We start from the raw sequence: 19,608 nt of genomic DNA, 5'->3' as shown, positions 1-19,608 counted from the left end.
TCTGTTTTTGGTAGCAACTGGTTTCCTTTGGGATCTACCTTCTCTACATGTTCAGTTTGACTTTATGTAGCCTTTAGCATGAGCCACTCCCTGTTGCCTTGCTCTGGTTTCTCAGGGCCTCCTGCAGCTGCTCAGTTCAAACAATGGCCTCCCATAAAAGATACATCCTCAGAATAATAAAGACCAAAAAAAAAAAAAAAAAAAGGTAAAGGGCTGGCTGTAATATTAGGATTTGATTGTGTGTCTCTCATCAGCTACTGGGGACCACAGTGCCTGCTTTTTCATTTTAGTTTTCTTTGTTGTTGGGTTGTTTTGTTTTGGTGTGTGTGTGTGTGTGTGTGTGTGTGTGTGTAAGTCTGGTACTCAAAGAGATCCCCCTGCTTCTGCCCTTTTAATGCTGGGATTAAAGGTGTGTGTGACCCCACCTGGCTTGCTTTCTCATTTCAATTTCCCAGAGTGAACTGAGGTGGCCAATGCCTATACTCCCGCATTTAGGAGGCAGAGGCAGGACGATTCTAATTTGGAGACCACTCTGGGCTATACATTAAGACCTTATCTCCACAAAAACCAGTAATTTCCTCATCCCTATCAACTGGATGGTCCACTTCAAAGACAGTACTTACGTTATATTTAGCTGGAAGAAGTGTCATTCACAGAAGATTCAGGGTGAATGATATACCCTTGAGCTCTTCGCTGGTTAAATGAAGGTAATTCCATAGTACTTCTTGCTCATCCACCTTCGATTTAGTAATCCTTAAATCCTACCCCACAACCCTAATTCCCTCTCCAGGATGTAAAGAGAGAATTACCATGAACAAAAACAATGGGGGGGGGGGCGGGGAGGAGGGGAGGGAGGCAGGATTTAGTTACATGACATCAAAGCTACAGAAAGATTTGGGTGCTGGTGGTTGGGCACAGAGATGGGGGTGACTGAAGCAAGTGTCTCGATCAAGGTATATGTGTCTACATGCAATGCCTGAAAAGACAGGAAAAAGTTCTTCCATCCCCTGGAGCTGGATTTGCAAATGACCCTGAGCTGCCTCTGTGGATGCTAGGAACTGAGCTCTAGTCCTCTGCAGGAACAACATTCATTCTTCACTGATAAGCCACCTCCCCAGCCCCTGAGAGTGCAGTGTGTGTGAGTGTGTGTGTGTGTGTGTGTGTGTGTGTGTGTGTGTGCTGCAGCACACTTGATGTCAGAGGACAACTCTGTGGAGAGGATTCTCTTTTCCCACCTTTATTGAGTTCTGGGAATCGAGTTCAGTGAAGAGCCTTCACTCACAGGTGGCTAGCCCACCCAGACAGTTTTAAGTTGTTCATTTACTTAAAGAAGGAAAGAAAGAGAGAGAGAGAGAGAGAGAGAGAGAGAGAGAGAGAGGGAGGGAGGGAGGGAGGGAGGAAGGAAGGAAGGAAGGAAGGAAGGAAGGAAGGAAGGAAGGAAGGAAGAAGGATCTCAAAGTGTCTCCCATGGAAAGCAAAGTTCTACTTTAGTGCCAGAGGTGAGCAGGACAAGAAAGGACTCCATCCCATCGGGGAAAGACAAGCCACTACATAGTATCCATCCAGTGCTAACAATCATCCTTAAAACACAGCCTTTAATTGGTAACAGGAAAACAAGCAGGAGCAAGAGGGCCAAAGCACACAAGGACAAGAGACTCTGGAGACATGGACCTTTAAAGTGCATCTGGAGCAACAGAGTGAAGACCAGCAGGCCAGGCCAGGCTGAGTTGAGGAGTTAGTAAGGAATTGTAAGAAAGAGATTGGTCAACCTTGAATTTTAGAAAGTGGAGCCGTGGTTAGTTTTGGGTTTTGTTGTTGTTCGTTTTTGTGTTTGTGTCTGCTTGACACTGGCTAGGGTCATCTGGGAAAAGGGTACCTCAATTAAGAAAATAAATGCTTCCTTCAGACTGGCCTGTCAGCAAGTCTACAGAGGACACTCTCTTGATTAATAATTGACATGGGAGGGTCCATACCACTGTGGGAGGTGCCAACCCTGGGCAAGTGGTCCTGGGTGTTGTTAAGTGACTAAGCCAGTAGGCAGCACTCCTTCGAGGCCTCTGTTTCCGCTCTTACCTCCAGGTTCCTGCCCTGGCTTCCCTCCATGATGGCTTGTGATGGGGTGACATAAAGCAAACCCCAAGTTGGTCTTTATCACAGTAACACAAAGCTAAATAGGAGAGAAATGCCTACTGGAGGGGACCAAAGTAGAGACAAAGACACCTGTTAAGAAGTTCTTCAGCTCTTTTAATGGCAGCGTCTTTAATCAAGATGCTGACATAAGAAATGGGGATAAGTGGGGTACCCAGAACATTTGGAAACTGGAATCTAAGAGAGTGGGTGACAGAAAGGCGTCTGCTTGAAACAAAGACCGTGTAAAATAGAAGGGAGAAAGTACACTTAATTTGCTCCTGGGCGCAAATCGCCCCTTCTCCTTAGGTGCTGTATATGAAAAGAGGAGACAGCAGTATAGAGGTGGGGTACCCGCCCACTGAAATCCGGGAACTTTTATTTAAAGTGGGCGGGCGTCAGCGGAGGATGCAACGATGAACACAGGTACTTCCGGTTGTTACGGAAGTGGGACTTCGTCTTCTCCCAAGCTCCTCCCTCAGCGGCCGGGCACAGTGACAGAATGGCCAAGCGGACGGCGCCGCTGCTGCTGCTAACCTTGGCAGTGGGACTCGCGGGGGGTTCCCAGGGCGACCGCGAGCCCGTGTACCGCGACTGCGTGCTCCGATGCGAGGAACGGAACTGTTCGGGAGACGCACTGAAGCACTTCCGCTCCCGCCAGCCAATCTACATGAGCCTAGCTGGTAAGCCCCGCCCACCCGTGAAAGCCCCGCCTGTTCGTCTTGGCTCCGCCTACTGTGCCCTGCTGTTCTGCAACTTAGAACCTCAGTTTCCCTCAGCGTTCTCTCAAGAGTGTTAATGTCAGGAGCCTCCTGAGTGTGTGTGGAGGGGTGGGAAGGTGGGGGGGGGGCTATTGCATCAGCCTACCCCACCTTTCCAGAGGTTTCATGTTATTTATTCAAACCACTACTTTTTAAATACAAAGAAGACCTGAAGTAACCCAGGAAGCAGACCAGGAGCCTGCCCTTCTGGGCTTATAATCCCCAGGCAGGTGAACATTAGCCTTCTCCAAGACAGAATAGTTTGAGACCTAATGGGCCCATAGGTTAAGCACTATACGCATTTGGAAGTGAAAGGGACGGAGTCAGCTTCAGTGGGTGGAGGCAGGGTGTTCAACCACAGAACAATTTAAACAGGATGGAATTGATGTCAACCAACATATTGAGCACCCACGTTGGACGGGTGTCACAGCAGGTCAGCTGGCTTTCACCACAACCCCGTCAGATACTTTCCCTAATCCGCTTTAAAGATGAGAACACTCAGAGAGACTAAGTACCTTGCCCAAGGTCACACCGTCTGTAAAGTGGCAGAGCAGAATTCCCAGATCTGACCTGTTTGACCAACAGCTCCTCCACATTATTATCCGGTTTCCATTCCAGACAGAGGCAACAGAGAGCTTGGAGGTCCTAGGAGGATTTGGGTACATGAAGCATCTTGGTTTACCCAGAGATCAGGGAGCAGGAAGATTAGGGGCAATAAGGAAACAAAGGTACCGGGGAACCTGAGGAGTCTGATGAAAGGTCTGAGCTCGATTTTCACAGGACATAGGAGGGCACCAAAGATCCCTCCCTGGGTTCAGGATGGACAAGTATGAACCTAGGTCTCCAAGAGGGGCCTGCCAGATCCTAAGAGCTTAGATCAAGGGAGAAGAAACTATTCTCTTTGCTCCCACTGATATAATATATTCTCCCCCCCCCCCCGCTGTGTGTGTGTGTGTGTGTGTGTGTGTGTGTGTGTGTGTGCGTGCGTGCTCGAGCGCACACCCACCCTCTCTTCTCTGTCCAACTGGGAAGTAAGATTCTGAGATTTCCGCTGATTCTGTCCAGCCTTCAGGTCCTCTTGGTCTCCATTCGTGCCTGGAGGCTTATGCCTCCCTAAGTCCTCACACAGCTGTAGTCCTGTTTGTCTGTTTCAGGCTGGACCTGTCGGGACGACTGCAAGTATGAGTGTATGTGGTTCACTGTTGGCCTCTACCTTCAGGAGGGCCACAGAGTGCCTCAGTTCCATGGCAAGGTGAGTCGGGGGCTCAGGGATGGTACATGGTGGCCCTTCAGCCCCGAGCTGGTCCATGCCATCCCAGCAGCCTGAGATGCAGTGTCACAGGGTGCGGAGAGATAGGACAGGTACTTGCGCTCAGCATCTCTTCCTTTTCCAAGGGTGCCAGTGTGTCCTGCTTCTGAATTTGGAGGAATAAGGTCTGTGTCCCAAGCCAATTGTGATGGCACACACCTTTAATACCTGCCTCTGGGAGGTAGAGGCCGGTGGCTCTCTGTGAATTTAAGGCCCACCTAATCTGTGCAGCCAAGGCTTCATAGTGAACCCCTCTCTCCAAAAAACAAAACCACAAGCAGAAAGACCCCCTTGCAGTACCCACAGACCCTGACTGAGATGTTCCTGTCCCTGCTTCTCCAGTCAGAGTCTAGATCATCAGAAATACCCTTCAGACCCCCACCACCACCTCGGCTCTGTGCCCACTGTTACCTCATTTTGGCCTGTGGGGTTGCCAGGAACTGGTCACCCTACTTTACCACAAAGCAGCCAGGCGCCCCGAGGACGATGGCAATCAGTTGAAGGGGGATGGGGCCTACATCTGGATGGCAGGTCTGTATGGTTTCACCCCATGTGTCTGCTGTCCCCAGTGTCAGGCTCCCATGGCAGTGGCTGCCTGCCAGCCAGGGAAAGACTCTCATCTTAACCAGGGACTTCTGGAGAGATACCCATTAACTTGAGGGAACTTGAAATCCTGAGCTGAGGAACCAGCTGGAGTGCTGTCAGTGCAGCCGTCATGGAAAGGTGGACCAGGCTGGGTAGGGGCTGCCACTCCTCACCTCCCTGTGCTCCTTTTTCAGTGGCCCTTCTCCCGGTTCCTGTTCATCCAAGAGCCAGCTTCTGCCGTGGCCTCACTCCTCAATGGCCTGGCCAGCCTGGTGATGCTCTGCCGCTATCGCGCCTCTGTGCCAGCCTCCTCCCCCATGTACCATACCTGCATGGCCTTCGCTTGGGTAGGTAGCCTGCCAGGACACTCTGCACCCTGCTATGAGAAGGGGAGCCCTTCCATCCCCAGAGATGGGCATCTAGCAGCCAGCTTCTTCAGTTTCCGGGGCTAAAGTGTATGGTTCCAGGCACCGCAGAAACAGAAGGTGCGGCAGCAGGCTTCTGGTGGAGAGTGTTCCTGCCCAGTGTGCTCTGGACGAGGGAAGGAGGACACATGTTATTCTTGCCCTAAGCGAGGAAGCTTAGGCCTCCGTGGGGTGGTTTACCAACAGGGATAGGAAGTGAATAGTAGGGAACAATCTTGGAGGGTGGGTCTTTCCAAGACCCCTCTGGAGGATTAATACGACTTTTGTTGTGGCCCAGAGTTCTTATAGGAGATCAGCCTTGTTCTGAGAACCCAGATAGATTTATCAGAGTAGGAAAGATGGCTTAGCCTCACCAGTATGGCTGGGCCTAGGAACTAGAATCCATGGCCTGGGAACCGTTGAAGAAATGTGGTCTTGGGTACAGAGGGGCACCTTGTGACAAGAAGGGGGTGCAGTGGATGTCTGTCAGAGTGTCTATGATAGGCCATAAGGGAAAAAAAAATCCCACCCCCTTCCTGCTATAAGAGCCTTCATTTGTGTCCACGGGACACCTGCTGTGTGACAAGCCCTTTGCTGGGTGCTGGAAGCCCCCAAACATGTGAAAACACACATGTTCCTTGCCCTCTGGTACTAGTCTCAGAAACCCACGATTGGATGTTAAAGTAGAGCCTTGAAGAAAGCACAAAGGAGGGGGGAGCTGTAGGGCACTTGATGGGGACCGGCCTACAGAGCAACAGAGCAAGGCCTCCCTGGTGTGAGATAGGCCTGAGGAGTTGAAGGTGTCGGGGTAAATATGAGAAGAGCAGGAGAATCTTCTAAACAAATCCAGAAAGTGTAAAGACAGCAGGGCAGAGGGTAAGGGCGTCTGTAGGCCAGAAAGGTCAAGAGCCACCCAGCAGGAAAAGCAAGAGTGCAGGCTGCTCCAGGGTCTGGTGGTGGCAGACTCTGACCATAGCTGATGGCACAGTGCACTGAGATGCACAGGCTGACCTGACTAGGGCGATGTGCGTGGAGGGATGTGCTAGACCTAGTTTTTGCCCTTTAGTGATAATAATAACTGTTAAGACCTATGGAGTAACAGCAAAAAGAGAAGAGAAGAAAAAATTACAAATTTGGGACAGTTGGGCAGAATGACCATGATGTAATCCCAGCACTCATGAGGCTGAGGCAGGAGGACTTCAAGTTTGAGGTCACCGTAGGTAGCATAGTTGATACCTTATCTTAATTTGGGGGAGGGGGCAGGCTTTGAAACTCTGTCTCAAAAAAATTTTTTTTTAATTTGAAAGCAAGAGTTATGGCTCATGCCTGCAATTCCAGAACCTGAGACAGGGAGGCAGGTATGAGTCCAAAGCTAGCCTGAGCTACGTAGTACATTCTAGAACAGCGAGTGCTGCTGAGGGGGACCACATGCATGTGGTACCGGGCTTGTTCTCAGCTCTTGACCAGCACGTCCTTGTGGGATCCTGATCATGCGTAAGACTCAGACACACGGGGCTTTGGACCCAGACAACAGCTAACAAGTCAGCAGGGAGAGGAGACAGGGCTAGCCTCTAGCACCACGCCACTGGGCTCCGGGGCCTGAGTGTTCTCTGGGATGAACCCTGGCTGAGCGCTTGCTAAAGGCAGAATCCTAGTTTGCATTTGTGTAGCTGGGGATTCCAGTGCAAAACCCATGCATAGACCCAGTCAGCCTGGGAAGCAGGTCACAGACATACCGGAGAAACTTGGTAAGCCTACGAACTGGAAAGTAGGACACAGGTCCCCTGGTGGGGGGCAGACGCTAAGGCTATTGGGGTCCTTTCTTGCCTTTATGGGGTCTTCTAGAGACACAGGGACACAGAGTCCATTGGTTGGATGATCTCGTTTTTCTTTTTTTTTTTTTTTAGATTTATTTATTTATTATATGTAAGTACACTGTAGCTGTCCTCAGACACTCCAGAAGAGGAAGTCAGATCTCATTACAGATGGTTGTGAGCCACCATGTGGTTGCTGGGATTTGAACTCTGGACCTTCGGAAGAGTAGTTGGGTGCTCTTACCCACTGAGCCATCTCACCAGCCACAAAAGATTTATTTATTTTATTTATATGAGTACACTGTAGATGTCTTCAAAGGGCTTCAGATCCCATTACAGATGGTTGTGAGCCACCATGTGGTTGCTGGGGATTGAACTCAGGACCTCTGGAAGAGCAGTCAGTGCTCTTAACCGCTGAGCCATCTCTCCAGCCCTTGATCTCGTTTTTTCTTTTGCTGAGACAGGGTCTCACTGTTCAGCCCAGGTTGGCCCTTGACGTTCACTCTCCCTGCCTCCGGGCAGCTGGGCATTGCTGTAGTAGGCAGGTACCACAGCGTGTATTCTAGGCTGGATTTCACACTTGCCATTGAGGCCTGTGTTTCTGCCTGGAGGGTGTGGCGGTGGACTTTATCCTGGGCCAGGTCTTCTGGCACAAGCGTGGCTCTCCTTTGTGCTGGGCTGTGTGGATGGGAGGGCCCCCTGCCAGCTCGAGGTTCTGCCATGGGGCAGGGCTGACTTTTCTCTGATAACTCTATCCCTTAGTGACCCTGTGAAACTTCAGCAGAAGAGGGTGGCCCCTGCCTTGCCGTTTAGATCTAGGTTTGGCCTGAACAGGAAGGGCTGTGGAACCTGCCAGAGTTCTACATGCTGTGGCCCTTTGACTTCATGGAATGGGGGAGGAGAGTGGGGGCTGGCCCTCTGCCAAAGCTAGGAGGCCAAACCAATTCCCCACCTTTGTCTAGCAGGGAAAAGTCCTCAGATGTGGATGTGAGATGAGGTGCCAGGCACTGGTCGTATAGTACCACCTCTCTTGAGGGAAGAACAAGAGAAGAGATAGGCTGAAACTCTAGCAGAATAGTGGCTAGCCTTCAGGAAGGACTTCCCAACTGTCAGACAAAAATCTAGTGAAACAAACAATGTTAGGAAATAAGAAACCTTTTTAAAAATCTTGATTGATTTGTGAATATAGGCGTGCAATGAGTGTTCCTGCCATGGCTCATGTTAGACTGGAAGATTATTATTACGTTACTGGCTCTCTCCTATCCTGTAGGTACTGGGGTTTGAGCTCAGTTCTTCAGGCGTGGTACAAGTACCTTCACCCAAAAATGTCTCACTAGCCCAGGAATCCTTCTTTGATGAAGGGAAAAACAACCCGCCTCCCCATGGAGGGAGCCCAAGGCAGTCTGACTGTGGCCCCCGTGGCCCTGAAAAGGCAACAGACATCATATTTAACATTCTGCCTCCCCCACTTCTGAGACACCAAGCTATTTAAAGATCCACTTGTCCCCACCGTGATGGTGTCAATGACAGCCCCGAGCACTGGGGCTTAACACTGGGGTCAAATTCCTGACAGATCTGGCTCACTTGGCATCCAACCAGTTTCACGGCTGTGATATTTTTGTCTGTTTTTGTATTTGCCAGCAAAACTAAACCAGCCAGCCCCCTGCCTCCCTGCACCCACCTCTTGTCCCCTCACCCCCCGACACCACTGCCACCCTGGCCCATGTCCTCCATTCTCATTGTTTACGCATGATTCTCACCTCCCCTGTGGCCCCTCCCACCACACTGGGCACAGCCAAGGAATATAGAACAGTTGTGTATGTGTGGGGGTTTCCCTGTCCATCTGTCCTCTGTTTGCATCTGACTATAAGCTCTGAGGAGAAACAGCACCTGCTGGGACCACACTGATGGGACAGGGGAGCCATCCATGCTCATGGGACAGTGGCTTGGGAGCACAAAAATGGGTTCTTCCCATATTTTGCACTGTAGGAGCCGGGGTCCCAGAGCCCCACAGTTTAATCTTGAATTTGGTGGCCCTTGAGGAAAAAGAAATGAAAGGACATGGTGGAGTCAGCCTGGTGAATGAGATGGAGAAAACCTAGATTCCTAGTTTACCTGTGTACCAGGCAGCAGCAGTAGAAACCGCAGGTAGTGGGAAACTGAGGCAGGACAGGTAAGTGTGTTGCCTGAGGACACACAGGAAATGCTGCGCTGTGGTTAGAGCTTAAAGCCCCCAGGTTTGGTTCCTCGGCCTGCTTTCTTAGCAACACTGCCTTTGAGTGCAAGGAAAGTATCAGAAAGATCCCACCGTTCGTGGGTCACTCCGTAAGAGAGAGGGACATCGCGGGGGTGTACAGTACAGGCTTCAGATAGGACTCAGTAAGTAGAAGGCCCCTGGGAGACATGCAGATAAGGAACCAGCAGCCCCCACTGTCTGTGGTGCTCAGGCCTGGCCCTGCGCACCTCTACTCTCTTCTTCCAGGGTTCCAACTGCCACTTAGCTCAGCCCTCTTGTCACCTCCCCCTTCCTGCTGTGGGTGACAAGGACTCCTGGCTGGCTGCCAGTGCCTGCTGCCTCCCCCCCACACACACTGGTCCCAGGGCCATTCTCCTCCCTAAGATATCCCTGCACCTGGTCTGCCTGGTCCTTGTGATTACTTGAGCCCTGTCTCCAGCCTGGGGTCACCCATCTCCCCACACCCACAAATCTCACTATAGGCCTTGTGTAGGGTGGGGGAGGTGAGGGCTACTCAGGCCTGCCCCACTTGAAGAGAGAGGGCTTAGACTTGTTCTGAACTTAAGGGTCACAACCCATGTCCCAAGCCAGATTTGGCTACTCATCCTTAATAAACCAATTTTAAAAGCCAGACTAATAGTAGAAAACCACAGAAGGAAATATGTGGCCACATCGGGAAGTCTGCTTATTGAGAACTTGGCGTGGGACACAGGCTGTGACCTCCCCTCTCAGAGTCAGTAGCAGGCTGAGAGGCACAGCCAGGTACCCACAGGAAATGTAATGCTACCCCCCAAACCTGAGGAAAGAGACGGAAGAGGCCTACCCACCATGAGATGCACCTCAGAGCCTTCTGAAGGCTACAGAGGCCATTCTTCAGGTAGCCTGTGTAAGTAGAAGGCACTGTGAGGGACTAGCTGCCAGAGATAAGCCAGGCTCAGCAGTGGGTGGGGACAGACCGCTCCCAGAGCCAGAACCCAGCATCAGGGAATCTGCCTGCCTCCTAGCCCTGCCTTGCCTCCACTCCCGCCCTCTGTGTTACCCCCAGCTCTTAGCAATCTCAGGAACTCAGCTGTGTCGCATCCTCCTACCATGGGCCCCTACAGACTGGCTTCCTGACTTGCTCCTGTGTCCCCTGACTGGCCACTTGTTGTGTTACCTAAGTGGGCAGCTCCCACAGGCCTGTCCTGCAAGTGTCTCTGCCCACTCTCCCAGGAGTGGCAGGCAGGTCAAGCCCTGCTCTTCCCTTTGTGACTGGCTGCCACCGATTCCTCAGGGTCTGGTGTGTGTCTCCGCCCTGGCTCGCTCTTCTCTCAGTAACTGGGGCCTGTGCTGGGAATGGGTCCTGAAGAAAACACCAGCATGGACTCCCACAGTACGGTGCATTTGCAAGTCCTGCCCACTGCCCAGTTCTGGGAAGAGCCCCCCCCCCCCCCCCCGCATTCCCCTAGGCCGTCCTGCTATCCCGCCCCTGCTCCTCCCGAAACTCTAGAGCAGCTACTGGCTCAGCGGGTTAGACTGGAAGCTGGGCTAGGTTGGCCAGGTTGGTCTTCCTCAGAGGCTGGGCTGCAGTGGGATCTGCTTCGTTTCCCTCCCTGGATTGCTGTTCCTCCTGACACACCCCAAGCTAGCTCAAGTCCCCCCACCCCACCCACCTCATTCCCGCCCCCAGAAGCTGAGGTCACAGGCTCCCCTGGGCTGGGCTGGGGTTGTCATCACCTGGCAGTGGGGGAGGAGGCAGGGCCCTGGGGGCTGTTGTCTTAGAGATTGGGTAATTTGGGAACTTGAGTCTGCCAGGACTGGTTCCTTGGCCCGGCCAGAACCTGCGGAGGCCACAGCAGCTCTTTTTGGCGTGGTGGGTTTGGGTGGTAGTTTACAGTGGTGGGAAATCCTCCTGAGGGGAGTGGGGTAGGTTGGAAGTGAGTCCTCTGCTTGTTCAATGGCCTGGCTGGGCACAGGAAACACTTTGTCTAACAGAGCCCCACAGGTCTCCTCCACCTTGGGCAACATGCTGACTGGCCCCTCCCTCCTCAGGTGTCTCTCAATGCTTGGTTCTGGTCCACAGTCTTCCATACCAGGGACACTGACCTCACAGAGGTGAGCGCCTCCCAGCCCCCTGCATGGGACAGTCCCAGAGGAGCCCAAGAGAGGGCAGGACAGGCTCCCCAGAGCGAGGGCAGCACCATTCATAGAGCTCACACATCTCTGCAGAACCTCATCTCTGCCGGGTATCCCAAACCAGGCAGTGCATGGAGCCATACCTGGACCTTGGCAGGAGAGTTTTGTCATTGGCTTTCTGACCTATAAGGCCACTGAGCTGGGGGAGAGGAGATGGAGACATTTTCCCCAGGGTTTCCCAGCTAGTGTGATCATGAGTACAGTCCATGTCTGTCACATCCCAAATGACATTTTGAGTTCACGGTGTGCTGTGCCCTCTCAATGCCATGAACGCTGAGCCATTCTAATGTTCTGGACACAGTGAAACAGCCATGGGCGGGGGGGGGGGGGCAAAAGGTAGGGCTCCTGATGACTGCAAGGCCAGGCTCTGTCCCTTCCCTGCCTCGTCCCCTGGGTCTTCTCTGTGGGCCTGCGCCAGTCCTGTGCCATACTCTGCTCTCTCACATGGCCCCATGGGCTCTCCCACCCTCAGAAGATGGACTACTTCTGCGCTTCAGCTGTCATCCTGCATTCTGTTTACCTGTGCTGTGTCAGGTGAGCACTTGGGGCAAAGACAGAGAGGGGACTGCCCCTGCCCTTCTCTTCTACAGGCCCGACCCGGGTGGGGATACCAGAGAGAGATGGATCTGGCTTCTCTGGGAGCTCTGAGCCTTGGTTTCTCTGAACCAGCTGACTTGGTGGGCTAGGGTGAGGAAGGTGGCTTCAGGGAGCCTTCAACCCTTTGGGCAAGGAAATAGTTGAGGGGACGCAGCTCTGAGGACAGCCAGCCACACTCTGAGTTGTTCTGGGTGCCTGGACAGGACCGTGGGACTACAGCACCCGTCTGTGGCCAGTGCCTTCGGTGCCCTGCTGCTGCTGCTGCTGACAGGACACATATCCTACCTGAGCCTTGTCCATTTCGACTACGGCTACAACATGATGGCCAACGTGGCTATCGGTGAGCCCCTGCGGAAAGAGCTGTAGTTGGGCACAGGGTGGATTCTTGGTGGGGGGCGGGAGGGAGGTTCTGGAGAGCAGGGAGAAGCTGAGGTGGGAGACTGGGGGTGAGGGGAGTCAGGGGAAGGCAGCCAGAGTCCAGGGGAAGATCCAGTGAGTAAATCTCTCCTGTTCCTGCCCCCCCAGGCCTGGTGAACCTGGCGTGGTGGCTGGTCTGGTGCCTACGGAACCGCCAGCGCCTCCCTCACACCCGCAGGTGTATGGTGGTGGTAGTGCTGCTGCAGGGGCTGTCCCTGCTGGAATTGCTTGACTTCCCGCCCCTCTTCTGGGTCCTGGACGCCCACGCCATCTGGCACATCAGCACCATCCCGGTCCACACCCTCTTTTTCAGGTCAGTGCTCCACCCAGCCTCTGGATTCCATTTTCTCTGCCCTTCCTTGTCCGCTCCTAGGGCAGGCTGGGGCTCCCCATACCCACTTGGCCCTCCTACTTGCCTGCTGTCCCCCCCCCCCCCACCGACTGGGACGTTCTCAGAACTGGGTGACTGCCTCAGTGGGCTCATCTCTCCACCCACAGGTTTCTGGAAGATGACAGCTTGTACCTACTGAAGGAATCTGGAGCCATGTTCAAGCTGGACTAAAGAGGCTGGGAGAGAGTGGCTCCATCCGCCTCGTCCCTGAGGCGTCTCAGGGCATCTCCCTTCTCCCCCCCCCCCCTTGAGATGATTGGCTTTTCCCCTTTTAGCTTCCTGAACTTGATTATGTGGGGTTTGGACCTGAAATCCTGTAGCTACCTGGCCCTTGCTGGCCTTCACATGGAACCTGTCTTGGGGGCGGCCTCCCCACATCTGGGGCAGGGACTAGGCAGCTGTCCGGTGGCTGGGCCTGAACGGAGACCAAGTTTAGAGGTTCACAGAGAGGAGGAGGGCTGCGTCTATATTCCCCAACCCCTCCCTTTCCACATCACTCACCCCCATAGTGCCACCCCAAGTACCTCCACTTACCCCCCAAACCACACCCACAGGCCTTTGGGGTTCGTTGGGATCTCTTTTTGTCAGGGCACACTAGGTGGCGCTGGATGCTTGCTTCTCAGCTGCCCAGGTTTCTCTCCAGCTCTGAGGAACCGGGCTCCTTGGGTAGGAGGGGTTTCTACCCTGCCTCCCACAACCCAGCCAGGACCCCGGGAAGCTCAGGATCAGAACCCAGTCTGCTGTTCTGACTGGGAGTGGACACATTGACACATAGAGGGCTATGGGCCAAGCCAGGGGCAGAGATGACCATGTGGCCAGTGAGCTGGGGCACTGTGGGTCTTCACTTAGAGTGTACTGCAGTTCAGGGGGCAGGGCGCTGAGGTGGTTTGGGGAAGGTATGTGTAAGAGATGAACATGCACCGGATACGCTGGTAGGAGGCGGAAGCAGAACTCTGGAATCAAGTCATCAACAGTCACTGGAACTCCAAGTCTGCCCCAGGCCCCAAGGCCATCCAGCTGCTAGGATATACACATGACCTGATAGACTTTGGGATGCTGGGTGGGAGTGTGGGTGCCCACCCAGTGCCCCCTTTGCACTCCACTCAAATCACATACCTCCCCCCACGTCTTGAGAGCGCCCTGCAGAACTAGCTCCCCCCCCCCCAAGGCAGGGAGGCGGAGGGGGAAGTACCCACTCCTGCCCCCTGGTTCTTTATCTTGGGATGGTGGACCTCCCACTCAGTTCCCTTTGTCAGAGCTGGACTCTCCCCGGCCAATCCCAGGGCAAGCAGGGCCCATTCAGCCTGTATCCTGAACCAACCCATCAGGAAGGCTGTCTGCAGTTGAGCCCTGCCTCTGTCCTCTACCCCCTCTTTGCGGGGGAGGATAGCTATGCCAAGGCTCCAGCTCAGGTACTTAGGCAGCCTATTAGGGTTTTGGTTTTTGTTTTGTTTTGGTTTTGTACTAAGAATAATTTTAAGGCCGGAGGCAGGAAAGGGCATGCTTAATAAAGCAACTCCTGGCCTCCCTCACCCTGACTCTGCTACTCTATGTGTATAAGGTGGGCCGGAGGGAAGGAGGAATCACTGACCGGTGGCAGATCTCTCTACCTGGGCACATGAGCGTGAGGGTGGTAGGGACTAGGCAAGGAGCTAAGCAGAGCCCGAGGCCAGCAGAGGGCAGGGGCTGGGCTTCGAGGCTGGCACTGGCTCCTGCCTTCTTGGGTCTCGGCCTGTATTTGCGTCTGGATCTTAACACCTCCCACCTCTTCACTTCAGCCTCTGGCTCTCCAGCCTTGGCTCTTATTACTCAGGCTCCCTGCGCTTCACCTGGGGACAAGCTGGCGGGACCTACTACCCAGCTGAGGCTGGGTCATAAGCCACCTGGCATACAGCAGGTGCCGTGTGGCCTCCTGAGCATGGCCTTCCTGGGGTGGGGGGATGGGTGGTGTAGAAAGCAGCCTTCACGGAGGCTTCCAGGGAGAAGAGAAAAGCTAGGGGTTGTTCTTCCAAAGCCAGCACAGTCACAGCCGGGAACTGTCACTTTATTAGGTTCCACTTCAGGTGATAAGGACTTTGGGAGGCACAGGACACCTGGCATTTTTGGGGCCCTCACACCTGCACCTCCATCTTCTGGGCCCAGGCAAAGAAGATGCCTTTGACATCATCTACCCCCGTGCAGAGGTGGGCAGGCATGATGTAGGTGCGAAGCTCTCGGACCTCGTAACCACCAAGGACCAGGGCCTCCCTCACCTCCTCCTCAGACACTGGCACCACAGACAGCCTGGCCTCCCCAGCAAGGTACCAGGACTCCTCCAGGGCCCCAATGAGGAGGAGATGACCCCCGGGCCTCAGCAGTGTGGTGATGTGATGCAAAGCCCGCTGGAAGCTAGTAAGATCTGGGCTCACAGCCTCCAGGCAGAAGGCAGAGACCAAGGCGTCGGCAGGCAGAGGGACCAGACTGGGAGTTCCCAGGGGCTGGGGCTTGTGCACATCGATAGGCAGGACTCGCTTCACCCTCGCTCGAAGCTGGCGTTCTTTCTCCTGCCAGGACTCACTGTACAGGGGGGCACAAGGCGGGGCTCAGGACTACCCCAAAGACTCAGCCTTCTGCAGCCCCCCCCCCAGCCACCCACTGCTACGAAGCTGCCAGTCCAGCTCTCACCCCTTGTCCTCAATGAGGCAGGCATGCTGACTATACACACTCCAGTCAAAGGCTCCTGGCTCCTCTCGCAGCCAGAGTCCCAGCTCCTGACGGTTGACTTCCAAGAAGTCTGTCATGGTGATGTCCTCAAAGTGGGCACAGGCACTGAGCAGCTGATATATGGTGGGGCCGGAGCCAATATCAATGAGAACCCGTCCCGACACCTCACCTGGTGGAGCAGAGGCAGGGATAACCAGTGGCTCCTGCCTCAGCCGCCCCTTCCCCTCGTGCTCTCCTCAGCACTTCTTCAGGGTAGTATCTGGAGCAAGTGCTGTGCTGACAGGGCTCCTCTGACTCGGGTCCCACCCCTCAGAAACTAGCTCTAGTTACGATTTAGTGGGGGAGATCACGATCCCGAGACATCAAGGAATGAGCCTCTCCAACCTCCCCCTCCCGCCCCCTCCCTCTCCCTATCTCTCTCACCTGGCCCCATCCGTCTCTCAATCTTAAACATCCTCCCCTTGAAAGAAAAAGACTCTAAACTGTCTAGTCAGTCATCCAATTCCCGGCCTCAAGTGGTCCTCCAAGCCTCAGCGTCCCTAGTCGCTAAGACTACAGGCCCGCTCCTGTCTGTGCCTGCTAGGTAGGCACCTTTCCCCATGAGTTCTGCTCTCTCATGCCTCCGTTTCCGGTGCTCACCGGTAGCAAAGACTTGTGCCATGCAGCGCAGCTTCCAAGGCCCGACGCCATCAGGGTTGCTCAGGTCTCCACGAGGAGGCGCGTAGTTGTTGCGGAGATAGGCGCGGGGCTCGAAGCGCTGGTAAGCCAAGGCGACAGCTACCTGGCCAGCGTCGGAGTCAGGGTCCATCTCTGCAGCGTGCTTCGGGTCTGAGCCACTCCCTGTAGCGTGCTTCAGGTCTGAGCCACCGTTCATGCTTCTGTTGAGACCTCCTCTCCCCCATCCCTTTATCTACCACTGGGTCCCCCCGCCCGGACCCCTCCGTCACAGGGGTGGGTGGCTGCTGAGGGATGAGGCGCCTGAGGCCACCACATCTCTGTCACTCCATCCATCTCAGTTAGTGTCTGAGCAACAGACGCGCGGGGGCGTGGGGGGCGCCCTTTAGAACATCGCTCCTGCCCCACCCTTGCTTTCCACTTGCTCAACAAACCCTCCACCCCCCCCCCCAGCCCCTGATCGCTCCAGGGCTGCCCTACACCCCCAGCCTCAGTTCCAGCGGTACCCCAGCTCCTCTCCAACCTCCCAAAGACTCTTTGCCCAGCATCTCACCCCTTCTCTTTCCCGAGGTCTAAATTAGCCTGTGTTCCCAGTCCCAGCATCCTTCCCAGACTTCCTCCCCTCTCTCGGGGCACCCCTTACAAACTCCTCTTCTTTATAATACCATCCCTACCTCCAGACCTCTAACCCATCTCTATCTTGCAGCACCCCTTCCCTCCTCCAGAAAGGACACTCTGTTCTGGCCTCTGTCTTGAGGACCCTGGGTCCTGAGCAGGTCTCTGCCCTGAGCATCGGATGGCAGCAGAGATAAGGAAGGTGAGCCGTGCTAATGCTTTTAGCAAGCAGAACATCCGGGCATCCCCTGCAGGCCTCTAGGGCTATGTGCTGCTTATCTGGGGGCCAGGCAAGCATGGTTGGTTCAGGATGTTCCTACCAGGTCCAGGACACTGGACTCAGGTAGGAACAAAGAGTACAGAGCATGTTCTTGGTACTGCCACGGCCGCTAGAGGGGCAGCGCATGCGCACTCTTGGCATTTCGCAGGTACAGTTTCGCAGGTACAGGACATCCCCACACCCCTACCCTGATCCCGACCCCTCAGTCAACAATCGTGTCCCCACTAGGAAGATGGCAGGGCCTGGCCTTCAGGCCTTGCTTAGTGCTCCAGGTATCTGGAACATAATCTGCCTGTCTTCCTTCCCATGTTCTCAAAATGGCAAGCTACCCTGGCAACAGCATCCCCAGTCTTGCTAAAGCAGAGACCCTTTAAGTCCTAAGAAAGTCCTATGTCTTTCTGGGGTGGGAGGGTTACTAGCCTCTGCTAAGATAGTCCTGGTCTTCTATCCAGTCCTACCCAGTGTCCCTTCCTTATCCCAAAGGCCAGACACCCAGGCTGGGATGGGGATCATCACAACAGCTGCAGAGGTCACAGACAGGAACTTAAACCCTGTCCTCCCACCCAGGCCAGGGACAGTGGGACACCTGATGCCAGCCAAGGATTGATTCTGTCTGGATCTACAACTGACAGGCCTTAGGGTCACTGACCCCATCCACACCCCAAGGCACAGCCAAGGACGGCCCTGGTGCCAGCCCCTTCCATAACCTCCTCCACAGATATCATTTAAACAAACCTTGAAGCCAGCTGGCCTGCTAGACACGCTCCAGTGCCAGGAACTGGACATGAAGCCAGGGCTGGGCAGTGGCACAGGAAGGGGGACCAGACATTCCCCCTGTTTACAGCTCTGCCCCTGTACCCCACCCCTAAGCATGGAGTGTACCCTCTGGTTATGCCAGATTTAGCTCCAATGCTTGGCTGTTCCCAGAAGTGCACGGTGGACATTCATGCCCACCCCAACCACAAAGAAAGAGAGAAGCGTGGAACATGGCTGAGCATTTATTGCAGTGCTACCAGAGGGTGCTGGGGGCCTGCCCACTTCCACCCTCTTCACATCCCCCTCCTTTCCAGAGCGTTGCACATCCTTCTCCTAGTCCATCTGTTCCCGAGCAGGCCATTCCCAGGGGCCTCTCCTCTCACCAGGATCTCTTGTCTCTTCTTCTGGGGCTGAGGGTGCTCAGCTCTCCACTCCTAGTGCCCGCCATCCTCGCTCCCTTCCCTGTGGGGACTCAGGACACCTAGGCATCCTGGCCTCGGGCTCCCTCCTCCCATAGCTCCCACCTCTGGGCAAACTACAAAGCAGCCACTGCCAGCAGCTCTCCTCCATTGTCCTAGCCAGGAAGTGCCTAGCCTGAGACAGACACAGTGGAGTCTGAGTCACACAGTCCATCTCAGCCTCTCTGAGCTTCCTGAGACATGGATCGAGACAGGGTACGGCGCAGGGGCCCGGGTTTGCTGACTGGCACCACAGGGGGAAGCTGCTTTGTGATCTCAGCCACGTCCTGGCGCTCCACGCACTGGCCGCCCAGGGCCGTCTCCAGGGCCAGCAGCTCCCGAAGCTGGATGGGGGTCTCCTCGCGCTCCTCCTTGGAGGCCCCCACCTTGGTGGGCGTGAAGATGGGTAGGGGCAGCACCCGCTGGTACGGCAGCTGGTATTCCTGTAGCCCACGGCCGAGGATACCCAGGCGCATCACCAGCCATGGTGAGCGCTGTACCACCGCCTGACACTGTCCCTGCCGGTGGTAGGTCTCATGCCTCTGTGTATCCTCCTCGTGCAAGGAGCATCTGAAAGTGGAAAGGAGACAAAGGTGGTGAACTGAGGGCAGCTCTTCTCTGGTCTTGGGCTAAGTGGGGTCTCCCTGGCATAGCTAGTTCCCTGGAGCAGGGGAGGGGCCCCAGAAACTTCAGGGGCTTGTACTCTGATATGTAGCAGGTGCTTTGGGGGAGCAGAGGCAGAGCCTCCCAATGATTCACACTCACCCCTCTTCCGGCCGGGTAGACAGAGTCAGGTCTTTCCACTCAGCCCAGAAGGCTTCCCTGCGTTCCTGGTTCTCCTCAGACACTTGGCAGCTCAGCTCTGAAGTGGCCATGATTTCTGATTGCTCCCTCTGCTATGTCCTGCTCCTCCAGAGCCCTTTAAATAGCCCCTTCTTCCCCCTCTCCCCCTTCTCCAGGGGCTATTTTCAGCCCCTCTGGCGTCAGATGCTATAAGCAGAGCCAAGACTCACTGGTGGTGATGGGGCTCTGAGTCCGGGGCGGGGGTTGGGGTACCCAGATTCTGGTTGCTCCCAGGTCAGAGGTCAGCTTTCAAAGCCTGCAAGATGCTCTGTTGGGGACCTGGGTTCTCAGAGTAGCACCTCTGGGTGTCTGGCATGCTGCAAACACCACCTCGGACCAGGCACATGGGCAGCCTCGTGCCACCTTGGCACTGTCTTCCTCTGCTCCCCCCTTGCTCAGGGAGGACAGCAGCTTGTCTGTAAACAGAACAGGAGAAGCAGGAACTGATGCCCTCCTCGATCT

At 54.7% G+C, this 19,608-nt stretch overlaps 3 protein-coding genes across 5 annotated transcripts; 1 reads left to right on the top strand and 2 right to left on the bottom strand.

Annotated features, from left to right (window-relative positions):
* Positions 1-1,828: 1,828 nt before the first annotated feature.
* Pgap3 (post-GPI attachment to proteins 3) lies at positions 1,829-14,353 on the top strand. Of its 3 annotated transcripts, none has more exons than NM_001033537.2 (8): positions 2,535-2,810; positions 4,043-4,140; positions 4,977-5,129; positions 11,268-11,330; positions 11,884-11,945; positions 12,212-12,348; positions 12,534-12,738; positions 12,924-14,353. In NM_001033537.2, exons 1-8 carry the CDS (start codon positions 2,630-2,632, stop codon positions 12,985-12,987), a joined length of 963 nt encoding a protein of 320 aa, NP_001028709.2. In that variant the 5' UTR covers positions 2,535-2,629; the 3' UTR covers positions 12,988-14,353. The 3 variants fall into 3 exon arrangements, with proteins under 3 accessions (XP_006533612.1, NP_001028709.2, XP_006533613.1); XM_006533550.4 differs by lacking the exon at positions 2,535-2,810 and adding an exon at positions 3,658-3,715 and having other exon boundaries at positions 12,924-14,348; XM_006533549.4 differs by lacking the exon at positions 4,977-5,129 and having other exon boundaries at positions 1,829-2,810; positions 12,924-14,348.
* A 491-nt stretch (positions 14,354-14,844) lies between these two features.
* Positions 14,845-16,402, bottom strand: Pnmt (phenylethanolamine-N-methyltransferase). Its single transcript, NM_008890.3, has 3 exons — positions 16,159-16,402; positions 15,481-15,688; positions 14,845-15,372 (listed from the first exon to the last, which is right to left on the bottom strand). The coding sequence occupies exons 1-3, from the start codon at positions 16,391-16,393 to the stop codon at positions 14,928-14,930; spliced, it is 888 nt and encodes a 295-aa protein (NP_032916.1). The 5' UTR covers positions 16,394-16,402; the 3' UTR covers positions 14,845-14,927.
* Positions 16,403-18,071: 1,669 nt separating this feature from the next.
* On the bottom strand, positions 18,072-19,214 carry Tcap (titin-cap). The gene is made up of 2 exons (NM_011540.2): positions 19,069-19,214; positions 18,072-18,873 (listed from the first exon to the last, which is right to left on the bottom strand). The coding sequence occupies exons 1-2, from the start codon at positions 19,176-19,178 to the stop codon at positions 18,480-18,482; spliced, it is 504 nt and encodes a 167-aa protein (NP_035670.2). The 5' UTR covers positions 19,179-19,214; the 3' UTR covers positions 18,072-18,479.
* Positions 19,215-19,608: the final 394 nt, after the last annotated feature.

This window comes from Mus musculus, chromosome 11, assembly GCF_000001635.26.
Source record: "Mus musculus strain C57BL/6J chromosome 11, GRCm38.p6 C57BL/6J".
NCBI lineage: Eukaryota > Metazoa > Chordata > Mammalia > Rodentia > Muridae > Mus > Mus musculus.
The sequence above is the reverse complement of the archived record's forward strand: the minus strand, read 5'-3'. Positions and strand labels throughout refer to the sequence as shown.